General features: G+C 38.9%; 1 protein-coding gene across 1 annotated transcript in view; it reads right to left on the reverse strand.

Annotated features, from left to right (window-relative positions):
- The window catches only part of LOC133551028 (nectin-2-like), a 499,757-nt gene that overhangs the window by 227,914 nt on the left and 259,480 nt on the right, over positions 1 to 12,363 (reverse strand). Inside the window, exons 5-6 of the mRNA XM_061897289.1 lie at positions 3,577 to 3,694; positions 3,313 to 3,461 (exon numbers count right to left, since the gene is read on the reverse strand). Of these exons, the coding sequence (XP_061753273.1) occupies positions 3,313 to 3,461; positions 3,577 to 3,694 (267 nt within the window). The remainder of the gene's footprint in view (positions 1 to 3,312; positions 3,462 to 3,576; positions 3,695 to 12,363) is intronic.

Raw genomic sequence — 12,363 nt, forward strand, 5'->3', positions numbered from 1 at the left:
GAAAGTGTTCCTTATAGTAGTCAAACAATATCAATATTTGCTAGGGCTGGGCGATATGGCTGAAAACCGTATCACGATATTAAGTGTTTTGTATCGGTCGATATGGATAAATAATGATTTTCTTTTAGGACCTGTCGAAAATCAGGAGCAGGAGGAAAATATGTGGAATGTAAACAATCCTCTGATTGTAATCCCCCTCAGCTATCAAGGCAAAAAAGGAAATGTCAACAAAACCTCAATCAATGTCAACAACATTCCAAAATCACGAACATTTAATGACTTCTTAAAATGAAGCTGTAAAATTAAGAAATGCTTGATAAAGTGTAGGAAAATAGTGTGAAAATGTAAACATAACTATTTTTTGCAGGTTTAGTGCCAGGAAATTACAGCTGTGCTCTGATGCAGCGTTTCTTGACTGTTGGTCTGTGAGGGTCACCCAGAGGGCCGCCAATATAATCTGCTTCTCAGCGGTGGTCCGTATGGATGGTGCTTAGTACCCAGTTGCCACTTGAGGCAGTCATGACAATATCGAATAGAATAGAACAGAATAGAATATATCTTTATTCACGGGGCGCCTTGTGGCGACCCCTAAGCATTCCTGTTCTGTAACCCGGTACACTTATTGTCTAATCCTGAACGGGTTGTACTTGTGAAATGACAATAAATACCAATCTGATCCTATATGATCTACCTCTATCTGATCTGATCTACCTCTATCTATTCTGATCTACCTCTATCTGTTCTGATCTACCTCTATCTGATCTGATCTACCTCTATCTGATCTGAACTGATCTGATCTACCTCTATCTGATCTGATTTTCCTCTATCTGATCTGATCTGATATGATCTACCTCTATCTGATCTGATCTGATCTACCGCTATCTGATCTGATCTACCTCTATCTGATCTGATCTGATCTACCTCTATCTGATCTGATCTGATCTACCTCTATCTGATCTGGTCTGATATGATTTACCTATATCTGTACTGATCTGATCTACCTCTATCTGATCTACCTCTATCTGATCTGATCTACCTCTATCTGATCTGATCTGATCTGATCTACCTCTATCTGATCTGATCTGATCTACCTCTATCTGATCTGGTCTGATATGATTTACCTATATCTGTACTGATCTGATCTACCTCTATCTGATCTACCTCTATCTGATCTGATCTACCTCTATCTGATCTGATCTGATATGATCTACCTCTATCTGTTCTGATCTGATCTGATATGATCTACCTCTATCTGATCTGATCGATCTGATCCGATTGTCATTGTACAACGAAATTGTAAGCAAAACTGATTTAGTGCAAATTCCTAACAACACATCAAAACAGATTAAAAATACATAAAATACATGAAAATACCAAACACACAGTTCACATGCACGGTTTTTCTTGTCTTGTGTTCAGCGACACTATTGCTCTCGGGTAAAAATAGTTCTTAAATCTGTTTGTCCGGCATTTTATTGTCCTGTATCTCCTGCATACATACATTTTTATATATTTTTATCTATTTATTTATGTTTTTTATGTGTTATGAATTTGCGCTCAGTTTTGTTTACATTTTCGTTGCACAATGTACAAACCCCGTTTCCAAATGAGTTGGGAAATTGTGTTGGATGTACATATAATGCTGAAAGGTACATACAGGTTTTGGAACAACATATGCTGCCATCGAAGCGCCGTCTTTTTCATGGACGCCCCTGCTTATTTCAGCAAGACCATGCAAAGCGAAAGTCATTTATCAACAACATCCAGAAACGCCGCCTGCTTCTCTGGGCCTGAGATCATCTAAGATGGACTGATGCAAAGTGGAAAAGTGTTCTGTGGCCTGACGAGTTCACATTTCAAATTGTTTTTGGAAATATTCGACATCATGTCATCCGGACCAAAGGGGAAGCGAACCATCCAGACTGTTATCGACGCAAAGTTCAAAAGCCAGCATCTGTGATGGTATGGGGGTGCATTAGTGCCCAAGGCATGGGTAACTTACACATCTGGGAAGGCACCATTAATGCTGAAAGGTACATACAGCTTTTGGAACAACATATGATGCCATCCAAGTGCCGTCTTTTTCATCGACGCCCCTGCTTATTTCAGCAAGACAATGCCAAGCTACCTTCAGCACGTGTTACAACAGCGTGGCTGTGTAAAAAAAAAAAAAAAGAGTGCTGGTACTTTCCTGGCCCACCTGCAGTACAGACCTGTCTCCCATTGAAAATGTGTGGCGCATTATGAAGCGTAAAATAGGACAGCGGAGACCCCGGACTGTTGAACGATTGAAGCTCTACATAAAACAAGCATGGGAATGAATTCCACTTTCAAAGCTTCAACAATTAGTTTCCTCAGTTCCCAAATGTTTATTGAGTGTTGTTAAAAAAAAAAGTGACGTAACACAGTGGTGAACATGCCCTTTCCCAACTACTTTGGCACGTGTTGCAGCCATGAAATTCTAAGTTTATTATTATTTGCAAAAAAAAAAAAAAAAAAAGTTTATGAGTTTGAACATCAAATATGTTGTCTTTGTAGCATATTCAACTGAATATGGGTTTATATTTACATCTAACACAATTTCCCAACTCATATGGAAACGGGTATTCAATATCAAACAAACAGAGGACGTCTGGAGCTCATGTCGCAGAGAAGTTTCTTAAGCGACAAAATTATGACCAAAGTCGTGAAGCTGGATTTCAATTACCTATATTTTGTATTAATTTAGTTCGAATGCATTCATTTTAGAACTGTGTAATGGGATGTAAAAGTCCCTTCCGTTGCAGTATATATGATTAGTGCTGATTCTTGGTAATCAGCCTGACAATAATCTTCTGATTACAACAATGTGATTTCCAAGTATTAGACAAGGTCGGTCCAGGTACACTAAGAACAATTATTGAATATGACTACGCTAAAAAGCGTACTATTTTAGTGTTGATATTTGATTGGGCCATTTTCAGACCACATTGGTCTGACTACGGTCCCTTTTTTCCAAAAACCCCACCCCAACTTTTCCTGTTTCGTCAACAATTTCTTCATTTTCACTTTCTCTTCTCACTCCATGCAAAGAATAAACCGAGATGGCGTCAACCAAACCTGATAGTTGATACTGTTACCTGATTGGCTGAGCCACTAATCAGTGATTACCAGAGAGCGAGTGCCTTTGTTCATGCAACCAACTTCCGCTTTCTCCCAACAAAACTTTTTTTTTTGATGTTTTATTAAACGCGTTTGACTACCGATATCGTTTTATCGCCCAGCCCTACGTCTCTCTACTGTCGGGTGTGCGCGTCACGTGCGCTGACTCACCGGTGACGAGGATGGTGATCTGGTGCTTGGCCACGCCGTGCTTGTTCCTGACCTCGCAGATGAAGGTGGTGTTGACTGCGTCGTCCACATTCCTCACCGTCAACTTGTTGGCGTCCACCTCCACCGTGTCTGGCAGGGGGCCTGACGCCCTGGGGAGACAGAACGAGTGAGGGAAAAATAATTTTTTTTTGCACGTACAGCAACGCCATCTGCGCGTTGAAAAGAGCGAAGAGGGAGCGGGTGCACAGATGAACGCCGTCTTACGTGGTCCATGTGATGGCGGTGGGCGGTGGGTTGGTGTTGGCCGCGCAGACGAGGGTGGCGTCCTGCCGGCCGACGAACCAGTTCTGGTCGTAGCCCTCGATGGAGACGGAGGGGGGGTCTGGAAGGAGGAAAAAGGTCACAATGTTAGGTTTTCGAATTTTTACAGACTACAAAGCCACGCTGTTGTAACACGTGGCTTGGCATTGTCTTGCTGAAATAAGCAGGGGCGTCCACGATAACGTTGCTTGGATGGCAACAGATGTCGCTCCAAAACCTGTATGTTCCTTTAAGCATTAATGGTGCCTTCACAGATGTGCAAGTTACCTATGCCTTGGGCACTAATACACCCCCATACCATCACAGATGATGGCTTTTAAACTTTACGCTGGATGGTTATTTTCCCCTTTGTTCCGGGGGACACCACGTCCACAATGTCCAAAAAACAATTTGAAATGTGGACTCGTCAGACCACAAACCACTTTTACACTTTGCATCAGTCCATCTTAGATGAGCTAGGGCCCAGCGAAGCCGGCGGCGTTTCCAGGTGTTGTTGATAAATGGCTTTCGCTTTGCATAGTAGAGTCTTAACTTGGATTTAGATACATAGCGGCCAACCGTAGTTACTGACAGTGGTTTTCTGAAGCGTTCCTGAGCCCATGCCATACTTGCCAACATTGAGACCTCCGATTTCGGGAGGTGGTGGTGGTGGTGGGGGTGGGGGGGTGGGGGGGGGGGGGGTCGTGGTTAAGAGGGGAGGAGTATAATTCATCAATTGAGTATTTCATATTTATATATATATATATATATATATATATATATATGAAATACTTAACTTTCAGTGAATTATAGCTATATATATTAATTTTTTTATATATGTAAATAAAAGAAATAGTTGAATTTCCGACGGCACCTATCAAATACACAGTAATAAAAACAGTTTTACTAACTGTACTGTGCTTGCTGGTTACTAAAAACAACAACAACACTTACCTTTCACTATTTGAGTAACCTTTGCTTGTCGACGGTGTAATATATTGGGTTGGAGTCAATAACCAGGCGACGTGATGAAGTTAAGTCTCTTTACTGTGGGCTTCAGAACAGACTCCTTAATGCATATGTTCCTTGACTGCACTTAAATTTAGAATATATGTAGAATATACATATATTATTCATATATTATATATATAATATATTATATATATTATTATATTATTTATTATTATCATTGTTTATTGTGAGCGAACTGTGGCGCTGAACTTCCCCCAGGGATCAATAAAGTACATTCTATTCTATTCTATTCTATGTACAGTAAATGGCAATATTGTCCTGTTTAAGAGGATCACAACATTGCTGAGTCAGGTCCGCCTGAATTTCGGGAGATTTTCGGGAGAAAATTTGTCCCGGGAGGTTTTCAGAAGAGGCGCTGAATTTTGGGAGACTCCCTGAAAATCCGGGAGGGTTGGAAAGTATGGCCAATGTGGTGATATCCTTTACACATGGATGTCGCTTTTTGGTGCAGTGCCGCCTGAGGGATTGAATGTCTGTAATGTGGCTTACGTGCAGTTTTTTCTCCAGATTCTCTGAACCTTTTGATGATGAAATCCCTAAATTCCTAGCTATAGCTCGTTGAGAAATGTTTTTATTAAACAATTTGCTCATGCATTTCTTCACAAAGTGGTGACCTTCACCCCATCCTTGTTTGTGAATGACTGAGCATTTCACAGAAGCTGCTTTTGTACCCAATCAAATAGCCCGTTCACCTGCGTTCGATGAGCATTCCTCAACTTTCCCAGCCTTTTTGGCCACTTGCGCCAGCTTTTGAGAAACATGTTGCAGGCATCAAATTCCAAATGAGCTAATATTTGCAAAATCATAAAGTTTTCCAGTTCGAACGTTACGTATCTTGTCTTTGCAGTCTATTTAATTGAATATGGGTTGAAAAGGATTTGCAAATCATTGTATTCTGGTTTTATTTACCATTTACACAACGTTCCAACTTCTCTGATTTTGGGTTTTGTACATGTTGTCCATTTGTTGTCCAAATGCGGCGTCTTTGACCGGCAGGCCTGATCTAGTATTAAGTCTCCAAGCTCAAAATGACTTTTGTTGTTTAACTGTCTTATCCTTTTTTCTGATAAGAATGTGTGTTTTTTTTTTTTAAAGTAGTAATTTCCAGAGTAAAGAAAAAGGTTGTGCTGGACGATAAACAACTTTTCCCACAACCTTTCTTTTTTTTCCCTTTCTCGTAAATTAATTAACACTTTAAATTGCACTTTTGACACAACCGCATTGTTACTAAAAGACTAAATAGACAAAGCACCGCTCTAATGTGTGCTTTCGTTAGTTATACTCGATAAACTAAGCAACCGCGTATAAATCAAAGCGTTTTTAATCGATTTAATTGATCAAGCCCTCGTTTTAATTTGTGAGAATTGGCACCTTTGTGACGTTGCAAATTACTGGGCCTCAGTGTGTTGTGGGAATAAAGTTAATTTGTGACACACACACAAACACACACATGCTGCGTAACCTTTCAATTGTGTTAATAGTCATTTTCCGTGTTTATTATTCTATTTAGCGACATCGCATCAACACGGGATTCTCAAATTGTGTTAAGAAATATTCGAACTCAGCGAAGCCGGCGGCGTTTCTGGGTGTTGTTGATAAATGGCTTTCGCTTTGCATAGTAGAGTCTTAACTTGAATTTACAGACGTAGCGACCAACTGTATTTAGTGACAAGGGTTTTCTGAAGTGTTCCTGAGCCCATGTGGTGATATCCTTTACACACTGATGTCGCTTTTTGATGCAGTGAGGGATTGAATGTCTGTAATATCGCTTATGTGCAGTGATTTCTCCAGATTATCTAAACCTTTTGATGATTTTACATACCGTAGATGGTGAAACCCCTAAATTCCTTGCTATAACTCGTTGAGAAATGTTTTTATTAAACAATTTGCTCACGCATTTGTTCACAAAGCGGTAACCCTCGCCCCATCCTTGTTTGTGAATGACTGAGCATTTCACGGAAGCTGCTTTTACACCCAATCATGGCACCCACCTGTTCCCAATTAGACTGTTCACCTGTGATTGATGAGCATTCCTCAACTTTCTCGGCCTTTTTTGCCACTTGTGTCAGGTTTTTCGAAACATGTTGCAGGCATCAAATTCCAAATGAGCTAATATTTGCGAAAAACAACGTTTTCCAGTTCGGATGTTGAATATCTTATAAAGAAATATTCGAACACAGTGTTACTGTTCAAACGGCATGTCCTTTCACAGGTACGGTTAGAGTTTTTTGCAACGTGCATACAATTACAGCATGGCAAAGGGCACTTTTCCAGTTTCAACATGTTCGAAAAGGAGTGGGGAGAAGCAAAGCTCATTTAAGCCGAGCCCTTTTCCTTCACATACTAATTGCTAACACTTTTGTCCACTTCCTGTTCTCAATTCATTCACCATTAAAAATACAAAAATAAATATATTACTAAGTTATATTTCATTCAGAATGTTTATCATGATAGTTCAATTCCACATATTGATATATACTGATACTGGGGTGAGTTTTTCCTTGCCCTTATGTGGTTTTTGCTGCCCTTTGAGACACTTGTGATTTAGGGCTATATAAATAAACATTGATTGATTGATATACTAAAGGTTTTAAGTGTTGGATGTGCATACAAAGGTTTTAAGTTAAATTTTTTTCTGGGGTGAATAATTGTAAACTATTAAAAACTATGAAATATACTTGTTAAAAAAAATAAAATCGGTTTTGTTTTTAATGAATATTTAGGACTACGACGCGACATTGTGATGGCACCGGGAGAGGAAAGTGTTTTCTGAGGCGCTACGTTGGGGAAAAAGTTGGAGAGCCGCTGTGTTAGCATGCTTATAGTCAACTTTTGGCAACTACCAAGTTATGTGACTCGGAGGTGTACAGCTGAAAAATTGGCTGAAAAGGTTAGCTTGTTAACTGTTAGCATGTGACAAATACAAAGTTATACGACTCTTAGGTGCAGAGAGGCAAAATTGGCTAAAAGGTTAGCATGCTAATGTTAACATGCTAATAGTTAAAGTTTGGCAAGTACAAAGTTATATGACTCGGAGGTGTACAGCTGAAAAATTGGCTAAAAAAGTTAGATTTCTAACTGTTAGCATATGTCAAAGACCAAGTTATAGGACTGAGGTCTACGGCTGTAAAGTTGGCCAAATTTTTTTAGCACGCTAACAATTAGCGTGTGTCAAATACCAAGTTCTATGACTCGGAGGTGTACAGCTGAAAAATTGCCTGATAAAGGTTAGATTGCTAACTGTTAGAATGTGACAAATACGAAGTTATATGACTCTTAGGTGCAGAGAGGCAAAATTGGCTAAAAGGTTAGCATGCTAATAGTTAATGTTTGGCAAGTACAAAGTTACATGACTCGGAGGTGTACAGCCGAAAAATTGGCTGAAAAGGTTAGATTGCTAACTGTTAGCATATGTCAATGACCAAGTTATAGGACTCGTAGGTGTACAGCTGGAAAAATTGGCTAAAAAGGATAGATTGCTAACTGTTATCATATGTCAAAGACCAAGTGTTTGGACTGAAGTGTACGGCTGTAAAGTTGGCTAAAAAAGTTAGCATGCTAACAGTTAGTGTGTGTCAAATACCAAGTTATATGACTCGACGGTATACAGCTGAAAAATTGCCTGAAAAGGTTAGATTGCTAACTGTTAGCATGTGACAAATACGAAGTTATACGACTCTTAGGTGTAAAAAGGCAAAATTGGCTAAAAGGTTAGCTTGCTAATGTTAACATGCTAATTGTTAAATTTTGGCAAGTACCAAGTTACATGAGTCGGAGGTGTACAGCTGAAAAGTTGGCTTAAAATGTTAACTTGCTAACTGCTAGCATATGTCAAGGACGAAGTTATAGGACTAAGGTTTACTGCTGTAAAGTTGGCTAAAAAGCATTCTAACAGTTAGCGTGTGTCAAATACCAAGTTATTTGACTCCGAGGTGTACGGAGGCAAAATTGGCCAAAACTTTAGCATGCTAACATTATATTGTTAGTTTTCTAACAGTGAGCGTATGACAAATACCAAATTATAGGACTCAGAGGTGTACAGCTGAAAAATTGTCTAAAAAGGTTAGATTGCTAACTGTTAGCATATGTCAAGGACCAAGTTATAGGACTGAAGTGTACAGCCGTAAAGTCCGCTAAATGGTTAGCGTGCTAATAGTTAACATGTGTCAATTACCAAGTTATATGACTCCAAGGTGTACGGAGGCAAAATTGGCTAAGAAGTTAGCATGCTAACATTACACATTAGTGTTCTATCAGTTAACATATGACAAATACCAACTTATATGACTCTTAGGTGTAGAGAGGCAAAATTGGCAAAAAATTTAGCATGCTTGAGTGTTAACGTTAGCATACTTATAATTAAGTTCCGTCAAGTTATATGACTCGGAGGTGTACAGCTGACAATTTGGTTAAAAAGGTTAGCTTGCTAACCATTAGCATACGTCAAGTGCCAAGTTATAGGACTGAAATGTACGGCCGTAAAGTTGCCTAAAATAGTTAGCATGCTAACAGTTAGCGTGTGTCAATGACCAAGTTATATGGCTGTGAGGTGTACAGAGGCAAAATTGGCCGAAAATTTAGCATGCTATAGTGTTAACCTTAGCATGCTTATAGTAATGTTTTGTCAAGTACCAAGTTATATGACTCGGAGGTGAACAGCTGAAAAATTGGCTTAAAATGTTAGCTCGTTAACTGTCAGCATATGTCAAGTACCAAGTTATATGACTCCGAGGTGTACGGAGGCAAAAGTGGCTAAAAAGTTAGCATACTAACATTACAACATTGGTGTTCTAACAGTGAGCATATGACAAATACCAAGTTATATGACTCGGAGGTGTACAGCTGAAAAATTGGCTTAAAATGTTAGCTTGCTAATTCATAGCATACATCAATTGGCAAGTTATAAGACTGAAGTGTACGGCCGCAAAGTTGGTTAAAAAAGTTAACATGCTAACAGTTAGCGTTTGTCAAATACCATGTTATATGAACATTACAATGTTAGTGTTCTAACAGTTAACATACGACAAATACTAAGTTATATGACTGAGGTGTACAGAGGCAAAATTGGCTAAATAGTTAGCCTGCTAATGTTAACATGCTAGCGTGTTAACGTTAGCATGCTTATAATTAAGTTTTGTCAAGTACCAAGTTACATGAGTCGGAGGTGTACAGCTGAAAAACTGGTCCGAAAAGGTTAGATTGCTAACTGTTAGCATATGTCAAGGGCCAAGTTATAGGACTGAGGTGTACGGCTGTAAAGTTGGCTAAAAAATGTTAGCATGTTAACAGGTGAGCGTGTGTCAAATACCAAATAATATGACTCGGAGGTGAACAGCTGGAAATTGACTAAAAGCGTTCGCTTGCTAACTGTAAGCATACATCAAGTACCAAGTTATATTACTCAAGTGTATGGCCGTAAAGTTTGCTGAAAAAGTTAGTTAGCCTGCTAACAGTTAGCATGTGTCAAATATCATATATATGACAGGTGTACACAGGTAAAATTGGCAAAAAATGTAGCATGCTTATGTTAACATACTAGCGTGTTAACGTTAGCATGCTTATAGTTAAGTTTTGGTAAGTACCAAGTTATATGACTCGGAGGTAGACAGCTGAAAAATTGGCTAAAAAAGTTAGATTTCTAACTGTTAGCACAGAGCAAGGACCAAGTTATAGGACTCAGAGGTGTACAGCTGAAAAAATGGCTTCAAATGTTAGCCTGCTAACTTTTAGCATACATCAAGGACCAAGTTATAGGACTGAAGTGTACAGCCGTAAAGTCGGCTAAAATGGTTAGCGTGCTAATAGTAAGGGTGTGTCAATTATCAAGTTATATGACTCCAAGGTGTACGGAGGCAAAATTAGTCGAAAATTTAGCATGCTAACATTATATTGTTAGTGTTCTAACAGTTAGCAGATGACAAATACCAAGTTATATGACTCGGAAGTGTACAGCTGAAAATTTGGCTAAAAAGGTTAGATTGCTAACTGTTAGCATATATCAAGTACCAAGTTATATTACTCAAGTGTACGGCCGTAAAGTTCGCTGAAAAAGTTAGTTAGCCTGCTAACAGTTAGCGTGTGTCAAATACCATGTTCTATGACTGCGAGGTGTACACAGGTAAAATTGGCAAAAAATGTAGCATGCCAATGTTAACATACTACCGTGTTAAGGTTAGCATGCTTATAGTTACGTTTTGGTAAGTACCAAGTTATATGACTCGGAGGTAGACAGCTGTAAAATTGGCTAAATAAGTTAGATTTCTAACTGTTAGCACAGAGCAAGGACCAAGTTATATGACTCAGAGTTGTAGGGCTGAAAAATTGGCTTAAAATAATAGCTTGCTAACTTTTAGCATACGTCAAGTGCCAAGTTATAGGACTGAAGTGTACAGCTGTAAAGTCCGCTAAAATGGTTAGCGTGCTAATAGTTAGCGTGTGTCAATTACCAAGCTATATGACTCCAAGGTGTACGGAGGCAAAATTGGCCGAAGACTTAGCATGCTAACATTATATTGTTAGTGTTCTAACAGTGAGCATATGACAAATACCAAGTTGTATGATTCGGAAGTGTACAGCTGAAAAATTGGCTAAAAAGGTTAGATTGCTAACTGTTAGCATATATCAAGTACCAAGTTATATTACTCAAGTGTACGGCCGTAAAGTTCGCTGAAAAACTTAGTTAGCCTGCTAACAGTTAGCATGTGTCAAATAGCATTATATATATATATGACTGTGAGGTATACACAGGTAAAATTGGCAAAAAATGTAGCATGCTAATGTTAACATACTACCGTGTTAAGGTTAGCATGATTATAGTTAAGTTTTGGTAAGTACCAAGTTATATGACTCGGAGGTAGACAGCTGAAAAATTGGCTAAAAAAAGTTAGATTTCTAACTGTTAGCAGAGAGCAAGGACCAAGTTATAGGACTCGGAGGTGTAGAGCTGAAAAATTGGCTTCAAATGTTAGCCTGCTAACTCTTAGCATATGTCAAGGACCAAGTTATAGGACTGAAGTGTACAGCCGTATAGTCGGCTAAAATGGTTAGCGTGCTAATAGTTAGCATGTGTCAATTACCAAGTTATATGAGTCCAAGGTGTACGGAGGCAAAATTGCCCGAAAATTTAGCACGCTAACATTATATTGTTAGTGTTCTAACAGTGAGCATATGACAAAGACCAAATGACATGACTCGGAGGTGTACAGCTGACAAATTGGCTAAAAAGGTTAGATTGCTAACTGTTAGCATATATCAAGTACCAAGTTATATTACTCAAGTGTATGACCGTAAAGTTCGCTGAAAAAGCTAGTTAGCCTGCTAACAGTTAGCGTGTGTCAAATACCATTATATATATGACTGCGAGGTGTACACAGGTAAAATTGGCAAAAAATGTAGCATGCTAATGTTAACATACTACCGTGTTAAGGTTAGCATGATTATAGTTAAGTTTTGGTAAGTACCAAGTTATATGACTCGGAGGTAGACAGCTGAAAAATTGGCTAAAAAAAGTTAGATTTCTAACTGTTAGCAGAGAGCAAGGACCAAGTTATAGGACTCGGAGGTGTAGAGCTGAAAAATTGGCTTCAAATGTTAGCCTGCTAACTCTTAGCATATGTCAAGGACCAAGTTATAGGACTGAAGTGTACAGCCGTATAGTCGGCTAAAATGGTTAGCGTGCTAATAGTTAGCATGTGTCAATTACCAAGCTATATGACTCCA

This window comes from Nerophis ophidion, linkage group LG04 (assembly GCF_033978795.1).
Source record: "Nerophis ophidion isolate RoL-2023_Sa linkage group LG04, RoL_Noph_v1.0, whole genome shotgun sequence".
In the NCBI taxonomy this organism is placed as follows: Eukaryota; Metazoa; Chordata; class Actinopteri; order Syngnathiformes; family Syngnathidae; genus Nerophis; species Nerophis ophidion.